The following is a 26,992-nucleotide window of genomic DNA, read 5'->3' on the forward strand; positions in this document are numbered from 1 at the left end:
TGGTATGCGCCGCCAATTTTGATTTGCCACACGTCATTTTCAGCAAAAAGTTTTTAAAAGGCCTCTTTTGCAGGCGCGCTATAAAATAGATCTACAGTGCCCAATACACGCACCTACCACTATGCAGGCCATTTTTCAGCACACCTTAGTAAAAGGACCCCCATAATTATTCATGAGCATTAGCAAAGAGATCTGCTTTCTTTTCTTCCTGGCTAGGGACTGGACTCAAAACTCGTACTGTTATTTAGCTTCAAACTCTAGGCCAATCAGAACCCCAGAACACAACATTTCAAAAATATATTGCATCTGCTTCCTGTTGTGTTAAAGAAAAGAGCATTCATTCTCTGTAACAGCTTTACAGCAGAAAACACGACCTGCTGGTCAATTAGGAGAAATACACTTCAAACCATTCAATGCAGGAAAATCCAATGCATTTATAGGCTTAAAACACACTGAGGGTCTTTTTACTAAGGCACTCTCGCTTTCTGGTATGCGCTAAAATTGTGGTGCGCTAAACGTTAGAAATGTCAATGTATCCTATGGGCATCTCAACATTTAGCGCACCACAATTTTAGTGCCGCTTAAAACGTGAGTGTACTTTGTAAAGACACCCACTGTTTCTTCCCATTCTTGTATGTGGAAGGACTTACGTGAGGTGAAAACCTGGCTTTTACCTTACCTTAATAATTACTTTCCTTAATGTGTGTGACATAATTTGAAATGTGTCTTACCCAGAGAACTAGATATTACCCCCCCCCCCCCTCCAAACCAACACTCCCCCCTTGGATCCCTCCGCCTCACATCTCCAGGCTCCCTCGTAATAGTACCACAAGACTACTGCTAGGAAGTCAAAGCACCATTTTGAACCAGGATACTAAACATGGGCAGGAAGACTGGGGATACTTCCTGCCCCACACTAGACACCGTGAAATGCAAGGTAATAGTTGGGGACTGAAGATGTCAGGTGATCACGACTCATGACCAGGAATTATGCTACCTACTGAGGCAAACTTTATTCACCTCCAAACCCACTTGGGAAAAGCTCTGAACAGAGGAATTCAAAGAGCTCTCTTACAAGACTCTGCACCCTACACTACAATATAAGGGGTCCTTTTAGTAAGGTGCGCTGAAAATGGCCTGCTGCAGTGTGTAGACGTGTGTTTTGGGGGGTCGAGCAGAATTATTTTTTTAGCACACCTACAAAAAATGCCTTTTTTTTTGCCCAAAAATGGGCGTGCGGCAAAATGAAAATTGCTATGTGTCCATTTTGGGTCTGAGACCTTACCACAAGCCATTGACCTAGCAGTAAGGTCTCACACGGTAACTGGGTGGTAATGGTCTACACGCGTCAAATGCCACTTGGTGCACGTAGCTGCCGAGCGCCAGAAAATAAAAAATATTTTTTCTACACGCATAGAGGACATGCGCCCAAAATTGAAATTACCACAAGGGCCATGCAGTAACCGGGCGGTAACCAATTTGGCATGGTTGGGCACACTTAGGCGCCCTACAGGACTTAGTAAAAGGGCCCCTAAATGTATAACTATCCAGCTTATTCGAAAGAGAAAGACGCCCATATTTTGACCCAAATCGGGAGATGGGCGACCTTTCTCTCATGGGGCGCCCAAATCAGTATAATCAAAAGCCGATTTTGGGCGCCTCCAACTGCAGTCTGTCGTGGGAACGAACAAAGTTGATGGGGGCGTGTCGGAGGGGGACTGGGCATGTTTATCGGCTGAGGGAGAGAGGGGCGCCCTCGGCCGATAATGAAAAAAAGAAGGGCGGCAGAAGCGAGAATTTGGGCCGCTTTTTTGTGGACCCTTTTTCTCACGAACAAGTCCCCCAAAATGCCCCAACTGCCCAGATGACCCACCGGAGGGAATCGGGATGACCCCCTGACTTCCCCAGTGGTGATTAACCACCTCCCACCCGGAAAAAAAACAACTTTACAAACCTTTTTTTTTAAGATGTATATCCTCACGCCTCTGTCCCTGCAATGGCAGTTGAAGACGTCCTCCCTGCAACGGCAGTTGAGAAGGTCCAAAATGCTTTCAACACCCTCTTTATTTCTTTGGATTGTGGATCACAAGTAGCAGCAGTGGATTCTGAACCAGCCACCTCGGATTGCCAGACCAGTGCTCTAACTACTAGGCCAGTCTGTCACTCTCCACTCCACTCCACTTCCTTGAAATTTGGCCATCACTGGGGGGGGGGGGGGGCAGTATGTAGGTCCCTGGGGACGGTATGTTGTGGTGTCAGCAGAGGCATAAACAAAGGCATTGACGTCCTTCTTTCAAACATTTTGGACATCCTGAACTGCCCCCCTACAAGGACAGCCAAATTTAAGGAAGTGGAGTGGAGGAGTGGCAGGGACTGGCCTAGTGGTTAGAGCACCTGTCAGGGGAAGGTCACTCCCCCGATTTCCTCCGGTGGTCATCTGGGCAGTTTGGGCACCCTCCTTAGGAAGGAAATCGTTTGCAAATGAGCTAACAGCGAGCAGCTCATTTGCATTCAATTTCCCTTCATGCATGCCCGTTTCCTTTCCAGATTAGTAAGGGAAGGGCTTTTTCCATTCAGTTAGTGGGAACCAGTGCACTACGAATCCTGGCCCCTCCCATGACCAAATGCCTTGGAGTTATTCGTTTTTGAGCTGGGGTGCCTTCGGTTTCCATTATCGCTAAAAACAATTCCGCCCAGCTCAAATCTGCCCAATCCAATGCATTTGCCCGGCATGAACCGTATTATCGAATCAAAAGATGGACGCCCATCTTTTTTTGAAAATATGGTCTGTCCCACCCCTTCACGTATCCTGTCCCTCGGAGATAGACGCCATGGAGATGGGCATTCGCGTTCGATTATGCCCCTCCACATCTGGTACATACTTCCTCGGGCATCAATAGACTGGACAAAATTCTTAGCTTCATTCACATTTTTCAGGTGTGGCTTTGATTAAAGATGGTTTCCATGGTTGTACACCAGTGGCAAACAATATAAAATTAAAGTAATCATGCTCCTTCACATCATCCAATATCTTAAGAAGTGCTTCTTTTGTCTAAGAGAGAAAAGAAAGAAATGGAAATAATTTAACTGTGTTTAAAGATCCTTCCTGAGGCAATCCTAATAATAATTCTCACCTCCAATGTTCTAAAGTAGCTGCCCGTGTCCATGGCTCCTGCAGTTGCTGAGCTAGAACATGTTTCCCTACTCCTCCCCCTGCCTAGGAATCAGCTGTCAGTGCCCCCCCTCGGCACATCAACCAAGCCCCTCCCCCGGCACATCAAACACCCCTTCCCCCCCAAAGCACAAACTACCTCGCCCATATTTAACACACCCTTCCCAATATCTCCCTCCCTCCCTCCGAGTGTCATGGCCTCCCTCCCTCCCAGATCCCCGAGTTTCACGGTCTCCCTCCCACTTCCAGGATCCCCCCTCGCTCACAGTTCCAGGGTCATCGTACCTCCCTTCCTCCCTCCCTCCCGTCCACTGCCAGCCCCCCTGCTTACGAATTTGTGAAGTCTCACTTACCCAGTCGGGGTTACGGTGGATGATGACAATGGCAGCAGCAGCACAGTGGCATAGCAAGGGCGGGGCAGTCCGCCCCGAGTGTCCGCGGGTGGGGGGTGCTCCGTCGCGTCTCTTCTCCTGCCACCGCCTGCCTTTTTCTTTTTCTTTCTTTTTTAAAATCCGTGCAGCCACGCAGGCAGCGCTTCGCGTCTGCCCTGCGTGTGCTGTGAAAGAAGTAAATCGCCAGCGCTGGCTTCAGGCCTTCCCTCGATGTCCCGCCCTCTTGTGAGGTAACTTCCTATTTCCTCGAGGGCGGGACATCGATGGAAGGCCCGACGCCAGCGCTGGCAATTACTTCTTTCACAGCACACACAGGTCCAGACGCGAAGCGCTGCCTGCGTGGCTGCACAGATTTAAAAAAAGAAAAAGGCAGGCGGTGGCAGGAGAAGAGGGCTCTGTGGCTCTCAATGGAGGGGGGAACGGGACTGGGTGGGGGGGAGCTCAGAGGGGAGAAGGGGATTGGAGAGGGGGGGGGGGAGTTCAGAGGAGGGGTGCTCAGAGGGAGAAGGGGATTGGAGAGGGTGGGGGTGCTCAGAGGGGAGAATGGGGATTGGGGAGGGGTGGGGGAGCTCAGAAGGGTACTCAGAGGGGAGAAGGGGATTGGGGAGAGTGGGGGTGCTCAGAGGGGAGAATGGGGATTGGGGAGGGGTGGGGTGCTCAGAGGGGATTGGGAGGGGTGGGGGAGTTCAGAGGAGGGATGCTCAGAGGTGAGAAGGGGATTGGGGAGGGTGGGGGTGCTCAGAGGGGAGAATGGGATTGGGGAGGGGTGGGGGTGCTCAGATGGGGATAAGGGGACTGGGGAGGGAAGTGCTCATGGGAGAAGGGGTCTGGAACTGGGGGCTGAAAAGGGACAGGGGCTGAAACTATGGGGACTGGGGGCTGTAAAGGGGACAGGGAGAACTGGCTGGGCTGAAGCTTGGGACTGGTGAGAGAAAAGGGCTGGGGTTGAAACTAGGGGCTGAAAAGGGGACAGGGAGAAGTGGCTGGGGGCTGAAGCCCAGGACTAATGGGAGAAAAGGGCTGGGGACTGGTGGGATAGTGGGGCTGAAAAGGGTGGCAGGTGGGAGATGTGGGCTGGAACTGGAACTAGGTGCAGGTGGAAAGAGGGGGCAGAGAGAGGGGACAGACCCTGGATGGAAGGGGGGAGCGTGAGGGAGGGCAGACCCTGGATGGATGGGAGAGGGAGGGCAGATGGATCGAAGGGGCAGAGAGAAAGGGCAGATGGTGGGTGGAAGGGGGAATGAGAAAGAGGGCAGATGGTGGATGGAAGGGGCAGAGAGAGAGGGCAGACACTGGATGGAAAGGACATTAGAGAGGGCAGACACTGGATTTCAGAGAAAGAGCGAAGACAGATGCTGGATGGAAGGAAAACAGTGAAAAGAAGATGAGGAAAGCAGAAACCAGAGACAACAAACTGTAAATAAAATATATATTTTTTATTTTTTTGCTTTAGGGTATAGTATTGTATCTGTGTTTATGTGTTAATAAATGTTTATAAATAGAACATATAAATAAGGTAATCATTTTATTGGACTAATTTTTAATACATTTTGACTTAACTTTTAGAGAACAAAACCCCCTTCCTCAGGTCAGGATAGGATACTATAACAGCACTATACTGTATTGACCTGAGGAAGGAGGTTATGGCCTCTGAAAGCTAAATGTATTAGTCCAATAAAATGGTATTTTATTTTCTATATTTGTTTTATTTCTATTTGTTAATTTGTAAAGTGGTGATTGGATTTGTTAGTTTTTTCAGATTTACATCCACTGTCTTTATATTTTGCACAGTACTAGGGGACATTTTCTGTTTCTGTGGTGTTGCATTGTATGCAGAGTCTGGCATCAGGGGTTCAGTTTAATTTTTGTCTAAATAGAAAGTTTATGATTACTTATTCTATAGTGGATTAGGGTGTATCTGTGTTTGTGAAAAAGACATGGCTTTTGGTTGGCATTGACTGTGCAGGATCAATGATCTGTACTAATCTGTCTGTTTTTGTTTTACAATAGGTGAATTGATGTTCTAGTGCTCACTGTAGCGTTAAGATGCTTGTGTGACTTGTAGAAATGACTGCTTATGGTATGGTAGAATTGCGCTATAGGTCCTGAGTGTTTTGTATTCTCGGTATGCCTAGTACTGGATTTGGGGGGGGGTGTTAAAAAATGACCGGCCCCGGGTGTCAACTACCCTAGCTACGCCACTGCAGCAGCAGCATCGTTAAACGGCGTACAGGCTTGCCCATCTGTCTCTCAGCTCTGGTCCCGCCCTTGCGGAAACAGGAAATGAGGGTGGGACCAGAGCTGAGAGACAGAGACGGCCCGAGCCTGTACACCGTTTAATGATGCTGCTGCTGCTGCCACCGTCGTCTTCCACCGTAACCCCGACTGGGTAGTGAGACTTCACAAATGCCTCAGAACCAAAGAGGGAAACAGTCAGGAAGCGAATGTAGTTTTTTCCAAGTAATGGATGTGCAATAACCTTTTTTTCTCCTTTGAATTAATTCAACTAAATTTCTGCAGGATGGGGTATGGGAAGCAAGTTTTGCATTTTGTGCCCTGATCTATCAGTGTAATTTAATTCTGTTGTGGTATGAGATTCCAGCCCAAAGAAGGTCAAAACATCTGTTGTATCTAATTATTATGGCATGATATGGTATCAATAACAGTACTATGAATGCTTAGGATTTAAGAGCTGTTTCACCTCCCCCCCAAAAAAATTGTTTTTAAACTGCTGCACACCAGATACAGGATGCTTGGAAATGTATTTGGCTGAACATTGTGTATACTTTTCCTTAGAAAACTAAGGCATATTTTTAATCAAACAAATACACTCAACAGGGAGGCGGAAAAAGAATAGGACATGAAATGTTTAATATTTCCCTGAATTTTTTCATGGGTTGGTATGTCACACACACAGCGAATCACTCTCTCTGACACACACACACACACAATCAATCAATCAACATTCTGTCTTTCTCTCTCCCATACACACACACACTCTGTCACAGTCTATCTCTCTCTCACTCACTCACTCACACACACACATACACTCTGTCACACACACACTCGCACATTCACTCTGTCTCTATCACACACAGTAACAGTCAAACACACTCTGTCAAACATATACACTCAAAGGAAAACCTTACTAGCGCCCGTTTCATTTCTTACAGAAACAGGCCTTTTTTACTAGTATCTTATAATTTGAACCTAAACAGTCACAAGTCTGTTATAAACGCAATCACCTCAAAAGACATCAGATCCTACAAAATGTTCTAAAATCATGTGTGATGTTATGACAAACTGAAGGTGATGTTATAACAAACTAAATGCCGGCTAGCTACTGACTGGGATATTCAGCGGGAGACAGCCAGTTATCTCCTGCTGATTATCCCCTCTGAATATCTTTTATTTTCTTTAAACAGATCTTATATACCACCAAATTAACCCCTTTCCAGGTTTCAGTGTGGTCTACAACATCCTATATAATAATTCTCACCTCCAATATTCTGAGGCTGCCTGGAACCATTGTTTCCACTGGAGGCAGGGTTGCCATATAAAAAAAAAAAATTCCCACACAAAACCGCTCAAAACCCGCTCAAAAACCGCACACACCCCACCCCCGACGTCATCAACCAAGCCCCTTCCGTCATCACCCCACCCCCGCTGTCATCAACCCCGCCCCTTCTGTCATCACCCCCGCCATCATCAGCCCCGCCCCCACTGTCATCACCCCGCCCAATACATCAACAAACCCCACCCAAAACGTCACAAACCCCGCCTCTGTCGCCATTAGCCCCACCCCCCGCCAGCCGAAAAACCGCCCAAAACCCGCACAGAAAAAAGAAAACGAGCCCCAAAAAAACCGCAACCCACCGCGGGCAAAAGTTTCCCGCGGTGGGTTGCGGAAAACCGCCCAATTGGGCGGGGAAAACCGCCCATCTGGCAACCCTGACTGGAGGTGGTGTCCCTCATGTAGTAGATAATAGTTACGTCACACAACCCACACCAGATTGGCCAGTAGAAGGGAGAGGGGCAGAGCCACAATACAGGGAGCAGCGAATCAGCACAACACTGGGAATGCACAGCAACAGGAACAGAAGCCTCTCTCACACAGTTACTCTCACATACACTCTCTCAAACATACATCAGAGGAAAACCTTGCTAGCGCCCGTTTCCTTTCAAACAGAAACGGGCCTTTTTTACTAGTATATAATAAAACAACAAATAAACAATTCATTGAACAATTAAAAACCATCACATATCACTCTTTAGAAACAAAATGTTTTTAGCTTCTTTCTAAAACTATGATAATTATTATTCAACCAAATAATAAAGGGATAGCCAGCTTGAGGACATTTAACCAGCCAGGTGCCAATCCTGGCCAATTAAATTATTATTATTATTATTATTATTAACATTTGTATAGCGCTACCAGACGCATGCAGCGCTGAACACCTGACATGCTTTTAAATATCGGCCAGACTGTCTCAAGATCCTGGTGGCTGGACACCAAAAGCCTGTTAAAACAAAATATTTCAGGCCTGTTTTAACTCTTAGGAAGAAAAGTTCTGTGCACAAGACAGGTCATTCCACAGTATGGGAGCCAACAAGAAAAAGGCTGAGGGGCATTTTTACTAAGCCGTGTAAGAGTCTATGCGTGCCCAACGCACGCCAAAATGGAGTTACCACCCAACTACCGCTTGGCTCTTGCAGTAATTTCATTTTTGGCATGCGTCCGATACACGCGTCTGAAAAATATTTTTATTTTTGGTCGCACGTAACGGACACAGGCCAAGTGGCATTTGACGTGCATAGGTCATTACTGCCCAGATTACATAAGTACATAAGTATTGCCATACTGGTACAGACCAAAGGCCCATCAAACCCAGCATCCAGTTTCCAACAGTGGCCAATCCAGGTCACAAATACCTGGCAAGATCCCAAAAAAGTACAAAACATTTTATACTGCTTATCCCAGGAATAGTGGATTTTTCCCAAGCCCAATTTAATAATGGTGTATGGACTTTTCCTTTAGGAAGCCGTCAAAACCTTTTTTACCACTAGGTCAATGGCTGGCGGTAAGGTATCAGATCCAAAATGGACCATCAGCAATTTTGATTTTGCCATACGTCCATTTATGGCAACAACAAAAAAAGCCTTTTTTACAGGCACGCTAAAAAATTGATCAGCGTGCACCCAAAACCCGCGCCTATACTACCGCAAGCCATTTTTCAGCGTGCCTTAGTAAAACGACCCCTGAGATGTTACTTCAGAACAAGTGTGATGTGAAGCTGGAAGAACCAAACAATGTTTTTTGAGAGAGTGAAAGATGAGTCCTCGAGTAGAAGGAATAGTGACCACAGACAGGTAGTCAGGGGCACCTATGTTGCGGTGCCCTTATATGTCAAAGGATCTTGAATTTGACTCTATATGATATAAGATGCCAATGGAGCTGAATACATAAGGGGGTAACCTGGTCAAATTTTCTGGTGCATCATAAAAAGTGAGCCGATGTAACATGCACCAGTTCAAACTGTTTAATATGAGACTGGAAAATGTCTCTATAAACTATGTTGCAATAGTCAAGCTTGGAATCAGCAGTGCATGAATAAGGGGTATGCAGAGATGAGAAATCAAGGTAGCTGTGAAATGAGTGTAAAAGCCACAGAGCCAGAAAACCCTTTTTGATAATATTAAAAACTTGCAATTGAAATGATCATTTTGAATCTAAGATTGTTCTCAGGGTCTACTATCTGGAAAGGAAAAACAAATAATATGGGAGTCAAGGATGGGTGAATAGAATGATCTGTGCAGGGCCGTGCCAAGGGTCTCTGGCGCCCCCCTGCAGACTATCAGTTGGCGCCCCCCAACTTCAGCAGAGCCTGCCTACCTCAGTGAGCACTGCTACGTGAAGAGGGGAGAGAGGAGAATCACAACTTCAGGTAAAAGATTTTGCAACTGAGCAGACCTCTGGCGCCCTCCAGAGGTCGGCGCCCCCCTGCAGTGCTTACCTCGCTTACTGTGTTGGCACGGCCCTGGATCTGTGATCCATCAAACTAATTGAGTGGATAAAAGTTACATCAGGGAGTGCTAGGGAGTTAAAATTTCTAGATGTAATAAATGACTGCTTCTTAGAGCAACTGGTCCAGGACAGTGGCGTACCAAGGGGGGTGGGGGCGGTCCGCCCCGGGTGCACGCCGCTGTGGGGATGCCGCGCGCCGGTCAGCTTCGTTCGTTTCCATGCTCCCTCTGCCCCAGAACAGGAAGTAACCTGTTCCGGGGCAGAGGGAGCATGGAAACAAACGAAGCTGATCGGCGCGCGGCACCCCCCCAGAGGCATGCACCTAGGGGGGGTTCTTTCACCGGGGGGGGGGTTGCGCTGCACCGGGGGGGGCGCTGCACCCGGGGGGCGGGGCACATCGGTATCCGCCCCGGGTGTCAGTCCCCCTAGGAACACCACTGGTCCAGGAACAAATGAGCGGGGAAGCTATTTTGGATCTAATGCTTAGTGGAATGCGGGGCATGGTATGAGGTAACGGTGTTGGATCTGCTGGGAAATAGTGATCATAACATGATCAAATTTGAGCTGATATCTGGAGTGAAGTTACTAAGAAAATCTACTGTTGCAGCCTAGTCTCTTTTCCACTCTCCATATGTCAGTCTTCGCCTAAATTTTTTTTCCATGGTGGCTTTTCCATTTTTTTCCCTCTTATTTTCTTCCTTTTATTCTCTACATCTGTCTGGCACTGATCTTTCATTTTATGCTTTTCCCCCCACTTTTCTCTCATTCGCATCTATCTACTGGCTTTTACCATCTCTCATTCCATTTCCAGAACTCCCATTGCCCCCTCTGTCTCTTCCTCACGCAGTCTCCTAAACCCCTCCCCCATCTTTCATCCACTTCTTTAGTCCCCCATTCCCATCCTCTGTACTCAACCTCTTAGCCCTCATCTACCCTTCACTGCATCTCATCACCCTATCAGTTTCAGTTCCATCCCTGTCTCTCCTTCCTTCCATTGCCTCCAAGGCCAGTCTTCTGTCTGTTACACTATCCCACTCTCACTCAACTCCTACAGAGACCCATCTCCTTCCTCCCATAGCCCAGTACCCCCATCCCTTTTCAATGCCTCTGATCCCTTCTCCAGTCTTCCAGGTCATTCACATTATGTCTCAACCTTTCCCTAAATCATCCCCTTTTCTTACCCCTCTTCTCATATCCCTCATTTCACACCCTCACTCATTCTCCCAACCCATCAATATACCCCCTCTTCATATCTAAAACTGCCAAGTATTTACTACTCCCTCAAATTCCCACTCCATCTCCCCTATCTGTAATTTCCTGCCCTGGTACTCTTCCTCTCCCCTCCTCCCACACTGCCTAGCCCCATCCTCTTCCACTCTGTCCCCCTTCCCTCTACCCATACCCCCTAGCCCCATCCATCTCCTGCTCCTTCCCCCACCCCCACCCATCTCCTGCTCCTTCCTCCTCCCCATACCCCCTAACCCCATCCATCTCCTGCTCCTTCCCCCCACACCTCCTAGCCCCATCTTCTACTCTGTTTCCCTCCCCTGGTATCCCTCTCCTTCCCTTCCCTCCCCCCAGTCTGGCATCAATCTCCTTCCCTTCTCTTTTCCCCCTCCCCGCCTCTCCCCCCATGGTCTGGCATCTCTCTCCTTCCCTTCCCCTCCCCCTTGATGTCTGGCATCTCTCTCCTTCCCTTCACCCCTCTCCATGGTCTGGCATCTATCTCTTTCCCTTCTCCTATCCACCTTGCCCCACAGTCTGGCATCAATTCCCTTCACCCCCCCCCCAGTCTGGCATCAATGTCCTTCTTGCATCTATCTCCTTCCCTTCCCTATCCCACCCCACCCCATATTTAGGCATTAATGTCCTTCACTTCCCCTTCCCTCCTCCTCCAGTCGGGCATGTATCTGATTCCATTCTCCTCTCCTCCCCCCTTGTGGTCTGGCATCTTTATCCTTCCTTCCCTCCCACTCTTGGCAATATGATGGTTCTCCCCCCCCCCCCCCCCCCCCAATCTGCAGCTGCAGTGTTCCTTGCTTCCTTCACCCCTCCCCTTGCGGGATCTCGTACTATTCTCTCCATTCCCACTTCCTGCTCCCTGCATCTCTGCCCTCATTGAATCTTCCGTGCCGCTGCCCGCTGTCAGCGTCAGTGAAGTAAGCAGACTGCCTTCAGCGGCCCCGGAAGCTTTCCCTCTGCTACAACTTCCTATCCTGCACAGATGGGATGTGTTGTAGCAGAGGGAAAGCTTCAGGGGCTGCCAAAGGCAGTCTGCTTACATCAAACCTGCTTTTTATGCCTAAATATGAGCCTCGACTAAAACCTTTTACACACACAGAGGGAGATTAAATAATATTTGGCACCTAAAAAATCAGCGCTGAAATCAGTGTCAAGTGTACTGTATTCTATAAGCGGTGCCTAGATTTAGGCACTGTATATAGATGAGTACATAAGTAATGCCACACTGGGAAAAGACCAAGGGTCCATCGAGCCCAGCATCCTGTCCACGACAGCGGCCAATCCAGGCCAAGGGCACCTGGCAAGCTTCCCAAACGTACAAACATTCTATACATGTTATTCCTGGAATTGTGGATTTTTCCCAAGTCCATTTAGTAGTGGTTTATGGACTTGTCCTTTAGGAAACCGTCTAACCCCTTTTTAAACTCTGCCAAGCTAACCGCCTTCACCACATTCACACTTAGATGATATCTCAGCACCTAAAATTACATGCATCCATTTACACCAACAAAAATGTGGTGTAAATCCCAGTGTGTAGATTTAGGCACATTGGGCCATATTCTATAACTACGCACGTAATTTCAAAACACCCACGAAATGCCCATTTCCTTGCCCATAGCCCTGCCCCTTTTTGCCTGCATGCATTAGAAATTTGGCGCACTTTGTTACAAAATACACTTAGCGAATTATGCGTATGAATTCTAATTCTTGCCAATTAGTGCTCATTATTGCTTGTTAAATGCTGTTATCAGCACTCATTAACTTATTAAGCTTGTTAAGTCACACACATTGTTATAGAATCTGCTTGTATTTTGGCACGGATCTCTAGGTGTGAAATATAGAATTTGGAGGAAGTTTTCCATAAGGCTTATATTTGGACACAAAAAAACAGCGTTTTCATTGTCGTAATGTTCCACTTCTTCACACATTGCAGACATTTCATCATGCGACAGCTCATCACATATTCAAGCTAAATGCTTTCAAATCATATGTACAGAAGACTTTCAGCATACAAGTAATTGCAGCTTCGCACTTGTCCAAAGAAAACTGGAAGTGCCAGCACACTTTGGCACCTGTTCTTTTGCTCCTAAACATGAGCCTTGCTAAACTCATACTGAAGCCAGGCACCCTTGATTTTCTTTCCTGTTTTATCTACACAGGTCTCCATGATGGTACCTCACTTCCTCCCCTCACCCCATTCCCATCTTCGCTAACCCAACTGCGATATGTGCTATCTAATTGTCTGAGACAAGAAAAGGGTGGGAATGAGCAATGCAATGAGTCAGAGTAAAACTGCAAAATTTGTATTCATATATCCACCAGCATTTGCTTGAAGACAATGCACTAGAAGAAAACAGCTCTTTAAAATGGACTCAACACGACCCATGTTTCGCCCCATGCTTTCATCAGGAGTCCTTATGAACATGACAAGATATGTAAACAGAGAGAAAATGGGGCTTATTTTCAAAGCACTTAGACTTACAAAGTTCCATAGGTTACTATCAGGCTCATTTTCAAAAGAGAAAAATGTCCAAATCAGTATTTTCGAAACATCTTTTTAGACGTTTTTTTTCTGAAGTCTGTCAGAAGTATGTCCAAATCTCAAGGGGGCATGCCAGGGGCGTGTTCAAGGTGGGACTTGGGCCAAAGGTAGAAAAAATCATTTTATTTTCATTTTAGTGATTGGAATACGTCCACTTTGAGAATTTACATCTGCTGTCTTAATGTATAGCAATGTGTTTCTTTCTGTTTTTCTGGTATTGTGCTGCATGCAGAGTCTAACTTCTTAGGATTTCAGGTTAATTTTTGAAGAATTTGAAGAGGGGCTATCTCTGTTTTGCATGTGTGACTGCAAGGCCAAGTGACTGAATAGGGATCTGTTTGTTAGGTTCTGAGATTTTGATAACACATTGTTTTTCAGATTTGGCAAGACTGTTCTCCTAATTCCTGGTCTGTATGCTAATTTGGTTTGTGTCATTTTGGGTATGCCTGTAAGGGCTATGATAGTGATGTACCGTTTGGGGTAGTGGGTTTTGGGGGGCTCAGCAGACAAGGTAAGGGAACAATGGTGAGATGTGTACATAGGAGCATTTGATAAAATCCACTGCAGTGTCCCCAAGGATGCCCTATTGCTTTCCTGGGATGTCACCTTTCCACTATTCTACCTGATGCCAAGCTTTCTATCTTTTTTTTTTTTTTTATAACATCTGAGCCTTGTGTCTATTGTTTATCATTAGAATCGGGCTTTGAATTCAGATCTATAGCTGAAAAGGAGGTCTCATTACATACATATATACGTATATATACACATATCTCATCTGTTCCATCTGTTCTTGCTATCCTCTATATGGCCCCACCACATGTTCCTTCATGTGTTCCCTACTATTCCTACCCCAACTTAACCATTATCTGTATTTGCTTTACTCCGGAATCTATTAACACCTCTCTGGTATCATGTAAGTCACACTGAGCCTGCAAATAGGTGGGAACATGTGGGGTACAAATGTAACAAATAAATAAATAAATACCAGAGTGCTATTTTTCCATACTTCATAGCAAGAGTGTGCATTCCTTAATTACCTGTCCCAATGCAACTGAAGCGTTTACCTCCTCAGTGCATGTAAATGGTTTCATCCCTGTGTGGATTCTCTGATGCCGTGTGAGGCTTTCTTTCTAACCAAAGCTTCTACCACACTCAGGACATGTAAATGGTTTCACTCCTGTGTGTATTCTCTGGTGCATTGTGAGGTTTACCTTCTGACCAAAGCTTTTACCAGACTCTATACATGCAAATGGTTTCTCTCCTGTGTGGACTTTCTGATGCACTTTGAGATTTACATTACAACCAAAGCTTTTACCACATTTAGAACATGTGAATGGTTTCACTCTATTGTGGATTTTCTTGTGTGTTTTGTATGTTTTGCATTTGAGTGGTTTTTGTTTGAAAATGGACCAAATCACAAAACATTTTTGCACGCAGCATTTTCAAAAGGAAAAGATAGACGGTTTTTTTCGTAGAAAATGACCTTTCTTTTTCTGATTTCGGATGTTTTACAAAAACGTCCAAATTCAGACTTAGACGTCATATCCAAAAATGCCCCTTGTGCATTTGACCTGTCCACAGTCATAAGAAGCTGCAGTGGGAACTGAACCCATGTTGCCAGGATCAAAACCCACTGCACTAACCATTAAGCCACTCCTCCTCTATTTTTGATGTTTTGCAGTTGGACATTTTTTACATTTTTATGGTGGCATATGTCGGTTCACGGCTTCTGAAAGATTTGTTTTCGTGAAGTGCCATCTGTCAAATTGCGAGTTCAACAGATAGATACTCAAGTGAAGACTATATGATCATACAGATATTTATTAGCCCCTGATGCAGCCCAGTGGGGCGAAACACGGCCTGTGTCGGGCTTGCTAATTTTATTGACTTGATCCATTAAATATTGTTTTCCACATATATATCTGCTTCATTTGATTTCCAAAAAACAAAGCGTCCATAGTATTTTCGAAAACAAAAGATAGATAGACGTCTATCTTTTTCGAAAACAATCTTCTTTCCTGTTCAGAATTTGGATGTTTTGTGTAAAACGTCCAAATTCTGATTTAGACGTTCTATCGAAAATACCCCTCCACGTAGCTTTGTAAGTCTAAGTGCTCATGTGTTTGAATACGAACACGTAAAACAAATGTATACCAAACAATTATATTGAAAAGGATTATATTAAAATGAAAAGAACACCAATATCAAAATGTGAGATATGCAAGTACAAAGGTGATATAAGTAGTACACAAAAATATGCATAAAAAGTGAAGAAACACACCCAAGCCTGGTGAGCATTAGTTACATGGGTAACGTGCTGCAGCCCTTGTAACTAGCTTTAAATGTTGACCCCTATATGGCTGCTTTCAGCACAATCTGTGACGGCTAATTTTCAAAGGGAAATAATGGATCGTTTCCCTTTGAAAATTGACTGCATTGTACATAGGCTCAAAGTACTTGGGTACATTGCCAAAAGTACACAGCACTGTCTATAGGGCTGCGCTGCCTTTCATGTTTGAGTTCAAAGCAAGTTTCTGCTACAGGGTTTCAAAACCTTCAGTTTAGCTGAAGAAGTTTCAGTAACAGTACCTGAATTAATTTGCGTCCTGACATAGATCCACTTTTATCTATTACAAAAATGGTATTCTTGGGCACAGCTGGAAGGTTTTCAGGTGCGAAAAAGTGGACGAAATAACCATTAACAATCTGAAAAATACAAACACAATGTATAAGAAAGTGAAGGATTTTCTGATTGGTCCAGCTGGCATTTATTTATTTATTCATTCATTCATGACATTTATACCCCACATTAGCCCAAAATAGACTCGAGTTCAATGTGGCTTACAAACAAACAATAAAGTGAATAAAACATAATAATGTACAGAATATAACACAAATTGCAATAACTTCAAGAAGCAAATTAGTACATGTGCAGTGAGCAACCAGACTATCTCAAGAACAAACAATTAAGGGTGGATAGGTGAGAGCATAATTAGGCAGAACTAGATGGGATATGAGATTAAAGAAAAGGGTTTAGGTAAAATTCAAATATCGCCGTTAACGGTAATATGTAAGCCACATTGAGCCAGCAAATAGGTGGGAAAATGTGGGATACAAATGTAACAAATAAATACAATTCAAATACAGCTCTTTGTATTCAGAAAGGTCAGACTGAAGAAATGTGTTTTTAGAAGACTTCTAAAAGTTAGGTAATCATCTGTGAACTTGATTGATTTAGGAAGAGAATTCCAAATTTTGGTGCCTTGATAGGACAAATTAGCAAATTGTTTTATATATCACATTCTTACAGATAGGGAAATTTAAGACAAGATATTCTCTAGATGATGAAACAGCATTATGAGGGGGTAACTCAATAAGATTCTTCATATATGATGGGGCTTGACCACACAGGATTTGTGAATGAAAACGCATAATTAGAAAGATATTCTATCTCTTTTTGGTAACCAATGTAGCTCATATAAAAGAGGAGTGGCTTTGGCGAAGCGAGGAGATCTACATATCAAGACAAGCAGCAGTATTTTAAGCTGTTTGTAATTTTTTGAGAAGACCACCTTTAAGTCCAGCATATATGGAATTGCAATAGACAAATTTGGTGAGGACAAGGGATTGAACCAAAGTATGAAAGACAGATCTAGAGAAAAATGGCCTCAATCTCTTTAGCTTCCAAAGTGAGTGAAAGACACTCAAAGACAACTTAGAGACTTGGTTTTCAAAGGTGAGGAAACGTTCTATTGTGACTCCCAAGATTTTCATTGATGATTCAAGGGAATAGCTTTTGTTCTTAAGATTCATAAGATGGTGAGGGTTAATTATAATTGGAAACTTAGTTTTATCTGTGTTAAGCTTTAGTTTGAAATTAGAAGCCCATGATTCCATAAGTTTTATCCCTAGACTAATCGTGTGTCAAAATATCAGTACTGCTTGACTAATACACTCTATGTTTTCTTTTCCTTAAATACACCACAAACATTTACTGTGTGCATTAAAATGTACAATCTTTATTATGAAATCAATCTAATCTAACAATAAAACACTCTCTGTCAGATGTTCTCACAATATCCTCTCCACATGACACATTCTGCAAATGCTCTTCTTCAGTACTAATAATTAAAACAGCTGTAGCACAATTATCAGATGTTCCAAATTGGTGACCCATTTCACCATATAGTTCCCAATGTTCTCCTTCCCTCAAATCAGGGACATATATTTCTTTTAACTTGATTTCAAATTATTGATAGTTTCTGAAGAGGACCCATTAATCCTTGAAGAAAAAACTGTGGAATATTTGGCATCTGTTCCATCAAATCATGTTAAATATCTTCTGGTCCCATAAACGTTTTTTGGTCCCAACACTGGCTGTGTTTCTTTTATAACTTCATCAGGAGACCTTATACAATACATAATACACACTATTACAATCATACTTTCACCTTCACATTAAAATCTAATAAACTAAAGCTTATTCCCATACCTTATCCAACCTCTAAACTCCGTCGGGTATACCGTGTGGAGCTCTATAGCATCCGATACTTCTACCTCACTTCCTGTTGTACATGAATGGGTGTCTGATTACATCCTTCCTTTATATAGCCATTAATAGTGACCAATCAAGTTCTTTATTTAATCGGCAGGGCTCTACTGTGTTCCACTTATATATCAATTTTTGCTCTTTCCGTATTAATTGTCTTTCTACATTGCCCCTCCAACTCTCAATTTGAAAAAGTACTACAAACTGCAGAACCAAAATAGAATGATGATGTAATATTCAATGATTAACTAAAGGGGTATCCCGCTTTTGTAATCTTATGTTACTTAAATGCTGCGCTAGCCGCAGTTTTATTTTACGTGTAGTTTCTCCAATGTACCATAATTGGCATGGGCAGCAAATGCCATAAACTACATTTATAAAGTTAAAATCAGTTTTTGATTTTAAATAAAACTGCCTCCCAATATTTTGTACCCATATTTGGTTAACGTTCATAGCATGTTAACAATATACACAGTGCTGACACGGACCATGTCCTTTAATCTCCTCACTTACGGGTAACAAAGATCTCTTATTCCTGGACAGGATCTCCCGTATATTTCTTTCTCTTGTACAGGAGAAAGGAGGCTTCTCCCTTAATCCCTTATCTAACATTAATATCGACCAGTGCTTCAATATAATGATTTGAATTAAGTGAGTTTGTTTATAAAAAGGCAACATACAATTTATGTGAAAATTCTTCTCCTTAATAACACTCTGCGATAACCAGTATCTGTGCACGCTTAGCTCGCTTATTTGCAGAGCATATAGCACGCTTAGGGTACCCCCGTTGTTGAAATCTATTAGACAGGAGGAAGTGATGTCAGTGCTAGGAGATGGCTGTCTGAAAACGGAGCTCCGATAACACCAGAGCAACGAGGCGCTGCACCCCTGAAAATTAAAGCGATTGCACGAGTGGCAAGGTTAATAAAGTAGCCCAGAAGCATGGCAGCGAGAAAAAGACTAGCAAAGTTCAAATACTTGCTGGAAATGCCGGGAATGAGGAAGAATGCTGGAACGCGAGGAGCGTCGCGAGGAGCCAAGATGGCCACCGGCGTCTCGGAATCGGACTCAGAACCCGAGGAGCCAACAGAGCAGGAAACTGGCTATGGTAAGTCAGATTTCACTCGTTGGTTTAAAGAACAGAAAGCTGAGATGATAGCAACAAGGACAAGCATCCAGACAGCAGTGGAAGCAATGCATGAGAAACTGAAAGAGATTGGTAACCGCGTAGCAGAAACGGAGATGAGGGTGGAAAATATGGCGGAGGAGGTACAAGACCTACAAAAAGACTTTAAAAAAGAGCAACAAATGAGAGGGGACCTAGAACTGCAGCTGGAGGACCTGGAAAATAGGTCCCGTAGATGCAATCTGCGTTTCAAAGGTATCCCAGAAGAGGAAGAATTTAAGGACGCGGTGAAAGTAGTTCAAGAACTCTGTGACTTTATCATGGGTCCGGGAAATATAGGAGGTGATAAACGAAACCTCAAATGCTTTAAAATTGACAGGGCTCATAGAAGCCTAGGCCCCCAAAGGGAAGGACAGCCTAGAGACATTGTGGTCTGTTTCTTTTTTTTCTTTTTTGGATACAGAGAAAATATATAATTTCACAGCTTAATCGGAAAATTTAAATTCATTTAGACCACAACTTAAGACAAGATACAAGGTAAATATTATATTACATGAAAAAGAAAAACAAAATTAAGAGCAGGATCAAAAGAGGCAGTCCACAGCCAGGTCAGCGAGTACACATGCCCTATTAAGTTACCGGGGTCAAACTTTCTACACTTTCTTTTGAAATCAAAAATTCCTTCAATTTCTTGGGATCCATAAATATATGTAACAGAATTCAATATTATAATACAACGACAGGGAAAATTTAATTTAAACAATCCTCCCAAGGCTAAAGTTCTAGATTTTAAACCGAGAAACTCTCGCCGACGGGCTTGAGTCTCTCTGTTTAAATCAGGAAAAATTTGAATGGTTTGACCAAGAAATTTACAATTCATATTTTTAAAATAAAGTTTAAAGGTATTTGATTTGTCCATTTCCAGTGCGAATGAGACAATGAGAGTAGTTCTTTCAGTAATTAATTCTAATGAGTTTTCTAAAAACTCTGTAATATTAAGTTCTGGTTGCTGTGGTTGAGGATTCAGGAGGTTCACTGTTCTCCCAGTTATGTATGCTGTTCGGGTAATGGGTGGAAATCCCTCCGCTGGTACACCTAATATTTCTCTAAAATACTTCCTCAACATGTCCATAGCTGGGATTAATGGCGGCTTTGGGAAATTAATAAAACGCAGGTTATTTTTTTCCCTTGATTCTCGAGAAATTCTAGCTTCCGTGCGAGAATCTCTCTGTCCTTTGCCACATTCCCAGCAAAAATTTTTAAGGTAGAAAGTTCAGTTCTCAATGAATCAATTTGCACTTCTTGGGTTTGAAAATTGTCCACAAGTTGATTTTGCTTCTGTTTTAATTTATCAATATCTTGAGAAAAATCACGAGTAACTTGAGAAAGCAGAACATTCATTCCCTGGATAACATCCCATAGTGCGTCTAAAGTCAGAACTTTTGGCTTTTTTACCTCCAATAATACCAGAGTAACTCCCACCGGAGAGGGGGTAGAAGTAACCAAACCCCTTTGCTGTTCCGCTCCAATTGGGGAAAGACCTACGTCGAAGCCTCCTGAGGGCAGCGAGATGTCAACCACTTCGGGCGTCTCTTCTGCTCTCACCGATGGGGTCAGTTTACTTCCTGGTTGAGGAGGATTGATGTTCCCAGGCAGGCTAAGCGAAACCACCTCATCGCTGATCTCCGAGGTTGTTACAGCGGAGCGCTCTGAAGTGGGTTGCCGCATGATCAGCGGCTGAACCCCAAATTGTTCCAAGACCGTTTGTCGCGAGGAGGGAACACTCCCAGGGGGTAAGGAGGCCAACGCCTTGGGTTTTCCTTTCCGCTTCCCCATGTCCTGCACGGAAAGACGCGGAACTCCTAACGAGCAAAAGCCTGGTAAGTAAGGAGCTCAGTCACCTCCGTCTGCTCTGATCAGCCATCTTGTCTCCCCACATTGTGGTCTGTTTCCACGAGTTTGGAGTTAAGGAGGCGGTCTGGAAAAAAGTCCGGGGCCTGGGTGAGATTGCCTGGAAAAATTGCAAGCCACAGGTGTTCCAAGACCTGGCAAGAAAGACACTACAGAGAAGGAGAGAGTTCAAGGAGATAACTCGATATCTGCAAAAAGCGGGACTGAGATACAGGTGGCTATACCCATTAGGAATGCAAGTCACAGTGGGAGGAAAGACCCGGAGGCTCCTGACAGTGGAAGGTGCATGGAAGATACTGAAGGACATGGGCTGCACGGATTTACCAAACACAGCGGAGAAGGAACATAGACAGCGGACACCAAGCCCTAAGACAGGCAAAGAGGGATGGAACAAAGTGCAAGGAGCGAAGGAACACGGGTCCCTGAAAGTGGATGGTCACGGATAGAAAGTGAGAGGAGTGGACTGAGAATGGTGGCAGGCGAAGCAGCAGGGCCACAAAGATGACAACGCCATTTACAGACTGAATGTTGACAACTGTAAGGGGGAGGCGTTGGATGGGTAAGGGACTATAACAGGAGACATTGATGCAGGGGGGCAGCAATGGGGGAGTTGAATAAGGGGGGCGGGTCTCTGGCGTGGGCTCAATTCCTCAGGGATAGATCTGGCTAAGAGGGACCAGAGCCAGATGCAGGGGGGGACAGGGAGGGGGAGGGGCGAGGGTAAAGGGAAAAAGGGGGGAGGGTTACAGGTAGGATCATGGAATGTCAATGATCTGAATAACCCTGGGAAATGGAGCATTAAATTTAAAGAGCTAAAAAGGTTGCAGTGAGATGTGATTATGTTACAGGAAACCCATATTAGGAAACAAAATGAATCCTTGATACGGTATAAACAACTGGGGGAATGCTTTCTTTTGGCAAGGGGGGGGGGAATGGGGGGACTAGCTATTTATGTAAAAGCACACTTAAGATTTGTCCAGGAAGAAACATATAAAGGGAAAGAGGGAAGATGTCTAGCGGTTAAAGGGAAAATTGGAGAACAACACATTACACTTATTAATATGTATGCCCCCAATGGTGGGCAAGGTGCCTTTTTTGAAACCATAATACTGGAACTAGGCCTATTTGGGAGGGGACAGATAATTTTGGGGGGCGATTTCAACTTTACGGCCTCAAACTTAGATCACTCTATGGGACGGGATGGGGGAACCCGACAACACAGAGGCAAATTTCTCAAATTAATGACAGACCTGGTGGATGTCTGGAGATTACAGCACCCCAGACAGAAGACATATTCATTCTATTCTCATGCACAGCAGACAAATACCAGGATCAATGCAATATGGTGCAGTCGGTCACTGTGGGGGGCAATAAAGGAAACTGAGATTGAAAGTATACATGCATCTGATCATGCCCCAGTGTGGGTGGTAGTGGGTAAATTGGGAAAAGAGATAAGGGGTAAAGTATGGAGGCTAAATGAAACTTTAATAGCAGAAGAGAAGGACTGTCAAGAGGTGCGGAACATAGTAAAAGAATATTTGCAAGTTAACGATAATGGGGAGGTGTCAGAGGGGATTCTGTGGGACACCCTCAAGGCAGTAGTCAGAAGGCATCTCATACGAATGGGGGCCCAAAACAAAAAAGAACGAGAGGCACATGAGTTGCTAATAAGACAGACATTAGCGCAGTTAGAGGCAAAGCACCAAGAAAAAGAAGACCCACAGACATTTAGAGTTGTTAGACTGCAGAACAGCACTGCAAAAGAATACAACTGAGAAAGATGGAATATAATAGGAGATTGATGCAACAAAAATTCTTTGAATTTAGCAATGTTAGCGAGAAGCTTGAGACAAAGAATATGATCAGAAAAATTAAAAGTGCATGGGACGAGTTATTACACCAGGATAGTGATATATGTAAGCAATTTGTACAGTTCTACACAAATTTGTATTCCAAAGGGGAAGTGGCCTCCCAAGGAGAGATGCAAGAATATCTACAGGAGTTAGATATTAAGAGAATTATGAGTGCCCACAAAGCAGAGTTGGAGCCAGAAATAACAGCACAGGAGGTCCTCAGAGTCATTAAAGGGTTAAAAGTGGGGAAGGCTCTGGGCCTCGATGGATACACAGGAAAATATTAAAAGTATTTGGGAAAGAACTGGCACCCTTGTTAGTAAGGGTGGGCAATGCAAATCTGGGGGGAAATGGAGTGCCGCCAAGTATGCGTGAAGCAGGGATCTCGGTCCTACTAAAACCAGGGAGAGATCCAGCAGTATGCGGATCATACAGGCCGATATCCCTGCTGAACATCGATGTAAAAATCTTGGCTAAGGTCATGGCGGATCGCTTGGGGAGAGTAATGCCCAATCTTATCCACGAGGATCAATCAGGGTTTATAGCCAACAGATATGTGGCAGACAATATCCGTCGCACTTTAAATATAACATGGAGGGCACAGAGAAGGGAGGACTCACTGACATTACTAGCAGTAGATGCGGAGAAAGCATTTGACAGGGTAGCGTGGGAATACCTGTGGGAAGTGATGAGGGCTATGGGAATGGGAGGAGCATTCATAGAATGGGTGAAGGGTATGTATACACTCCCAGTTGCTAGAATAAAAGTTAATGGAGGCTATTTGGAGTATTTCCCAATAGAAAGGGGAACAAGATGGGGTGCCCTCTTTCCTCCCTGTTATTTGCCATTTCCATTGAACCTCTGGCACTGAGAATAAGAACTCTTAGGGACATCAGAGGAGAGACTGGGGGGTCATGAACATAAAATAGCCCTGTTTGCTGATGACATTCTTTTTTATGTCTCCCAGCCAATACTGACGTTGCCTATCATAATAAGGGAGCTAGGCTTATATGGAAAAGTGGCGGGTTTTTCAGTAAATTATGACAAATCTGAGATGATGGGGATCACCATCACGGAGGCAGAGCTGGAGCAGCTGAAACAAGCCTTCCCCTTTAAAGTGACGGATCACAGTTTCCGGTATTTGGGTATCAAAATACCAAAAGATCTGAATAACCTCTATTCCTTAAACTATACACCTCTCCTCAGAAATGTGAGAAGGGATTTGAACAAATGGAAGAATAATTGGCTCTTATGGTGGGGGAGAATAGTAGTAGTAAAAATGAATATCCTGCCCAGACTACTCTTTCTATTTCAGACACTACCGACACCAGTCCCTAAAAGGGAAATATTAAAGTTACAATTGGTGGGCGGGCAGACCAGCTAGGCTGTCACGAAGAATTATGTGGGGGGAAGATAGAAGAGAGGGGGAGAGGAATGCCAAATATACAATGGTATTACTGGGCAGCACAACTAAAGCAGATAGCGGAGTGGAGCAAGGTAGACTTATCTCCAGTAACTAGGCTAGAGCAAATTTTTGTTAGGGAAGGACAGCTAGAGGGATTGCTGTGGGCCTCGCTACCAGAGCAGACATACAAGGAATTAACGTTGAATCCTTTCGTATCACATCTCCTAACTGTGTGGGGAATGTTAAAAAGGAAGGTGAGGGGGACAGAGAATAGATCCACTTACGCATGGCTCATACAGGAACCAGGGTTCCCGGGGGGAAGGGAGAGTAAAGTGTTCCAAACATGGTTTCAAAAGGAGTTAATACGATTTCACGATTTCATGGATGAGGGAAGACTTAGGACGTTCAGGGAGCTACAGGAAATGTATGGGATACCAGAGTCTGACTCTTATGCATTCATGCAGGTCAAACATTTTATGGAGGAGTGGCCTAGTGGTCCTGGGAAACTGAGGAACTGAGTTCGATTCCCACTTCAGGCACAGGCAGCTCCTTGTGATTCTGGGCAAGTCACTTAACCCTCCATTGCCCCAGGTACAAATAAGTACCTGTATATTATATGTAAGCTGCATTGAGCCTGCCATGAGTGGGAAAGCGCGGGGTACAAATGTAACAAAAATTAAAAAAAATAAAAATAAATCACAACAGAGAAATGGGCAAGGGAGGAAACTAAGGAATATGAGGCATTTGAAAAAGTATGGGGAGACATAGACCAGTGGGGGAAAGGACTCTCAAGGATATGTGGAGGGGCATAATCGAACGGAAACGCCTATCTCCATGGGCGTTTATCTCCGAGAACGGGTCCATGAAGGGGCGTGCCGAACCGTATTTTTGAAAAAATGGATGTTTTTGAGCTGGGCGTTTTTTTTTTAGCAATAATGGAAACTAAAAACACCCAGCTCAAAAACGTCCTAATCCGAGCCATTTGGTCATGGGAGGGGCCAGGATTGGTAGTACACTGGCCCCCCTGATATGCCAGGACACCAACTGGGCACCCTAGGTCAGTGCAGTGGACTTCAGAAAAAGCTCCCACATGCATAGCTCCCTTACCACGGGTGCTGAGCTCCCAACCCCCCTCCCCCAAAACTCACTACCAACAAATGTACAACACTACCATAGCTCTTAGGGGTGAAGGGGGCACCTACATGTGGGTACAGTGGGTTTTGGAGGCCTCCCATTTACCAGCACAAGTGTTACAGGTGGGGGGGATGGGCCTGGGGCCACGTGGCTGAAGTGCACTGCGGTACCCACTAAAAGTGCTCCAGGGACCTACATACACGCAGGCCTCTAGGACTGGTTGCTGCTATATAACATTGGCACACCAGTTGACACCTGAAGACTAATCTCTCCGAAAACGTCCTTTATTGGAATAACCGCCTTTACTCACAGTTAACTGCAGATCAGAGGTTGTGCCCCACTAGCAACGAGTCTCCCTGGTACTGAGATGAGCAGTAGGTCAGAGCTGGCAGAATGCTGTACAATGCCCTCTTTCAGCCACATTCAAGGTAAGAACTAAGTTCTGTAACCTGGCTAACACAGGAAAGGGAACTAAAACTGGCTTACAAAAATGGCCACTACCTCATGGACTACAACAGGAAACACAACAGGGCACACTCTGACCCAGTAGGCAGGGGGAAAAGCACCATGGGAGAAGAGCCTACCAACTACCAACATCGTGTGACTGTAACACAAGCTAATAAATTCACGGAGCCCAATACCCTACACCCACCACAATGCAATGCTGATATGACCCTGTACTGCACCCGAGAGCCACATCTGACCCAGGGAAAGGCTGTGAGAGGATCGAACACATTCTGCTGTCATGGAGGTGAGTACGGCATTTGAGGCTGGCATACAGGCTGGAAAAATGTTTTTAAAGTGGGGTTTTTTTGGTGGGAGGGGGTTAGTGACCATTGGGGGAGTCCAGGGAGGTCATCCCCGATTCCCTCCAGTGGTCATCTGGGCAGTTGGAGCACTTTTTTGGGACTTGTTCGTGAAAAAAAAAAGGGTCCAAAAAAAGTGACCCAAAATCGTGGTCAAAACACTTTTTTTTTCGATTATCAGCTAAAGACACCCATCTCTCCTCGGCTGATAACCACGCCCCAGTTCTGCCTCCACCACGCCTCCGACACCCCCCCGTCAACTTTATTCGTTTCTGCGACGGAGTGCAGTTGGAAACACCCAAAATCGACTTTCGATTATACCGATTTGGGCGCCTTTGCGAGACAAACATCTATCTCCTGATTTAGGTCGCACTATAGGCGTTTTTCTCTTTCGAAAATAAGCTGGATGACCACCTAAGGGGTCAGAGATTCATGAAACTGTCCTATATGGAGGCATGGGAAAAGGATTTGAACCAGGGAGTAACTGAGGCAGAATGGAGGAGGATATGTTTGGAAGTCAAGAAGGCCTCAATGTGTGTGTTAATTAAAGAAAATGCATACAAAGTACTGAGCAGATGGTACTATATGCCCGACAGAATAAAAAAATTGTGCCCCAGGGCTTCTGATGAATGTTGGAGATGTGGAAGGGAGACGGGAACATTTTTTCATATCTGGTGGGAATGTACTTTGATTCAGCCCTATTGGAAGGACATAACGGACAGGTTGTCAGAGGCTTTAGAAGGTACATTTCCATGTGATCCTAAATGGTGCCTCCTGGGGTGGGGGAACCAGAGAGGAGGGAGATGGCAACAGAGATTTAAAAGAATGGGATTGG

General features: G+C 44.7%; 1 protein-coding gene across 1 annotated transcript in view; it reads right to left on the reverse strand.

Moving 5' to 3' along the window:
- Positions 1-26,992, reverse strand: part of LOC115472989 (inter-alpha-trypsin inhibitor heavy chain H3-like) — a 179,587-nt gene that overhangs the window by 100,369 nt on the left and 52,226 nt on the right. Inside the window, 3 exon segments of the mRNA XM_030207558.1 lie at positions 2,883-2,931; positions 2,933-3,052; positions 15,963-16,079. Coding sequence (XP_030063418.1) covers positions 2,883-2,931; positions 2,933-3,052; positions 15,963-16,079 — 286 coding nt within the window.

This window comes from Microcaecilia unicolor, chromosome 6 (assembly GCF_901765095.1).
Source record: "Microcaecilia unicolor chromosome 6, aMicUni1.1, whole genome shotgun sequence".
In the NCBI taxonomy this organism is placed as follows: Eukaryota; Metazoa; Chordata; class Amphibia; order Gymnophiona; family Siphonopidae; genus Microcaecilia; species Microcaecilia unicolor.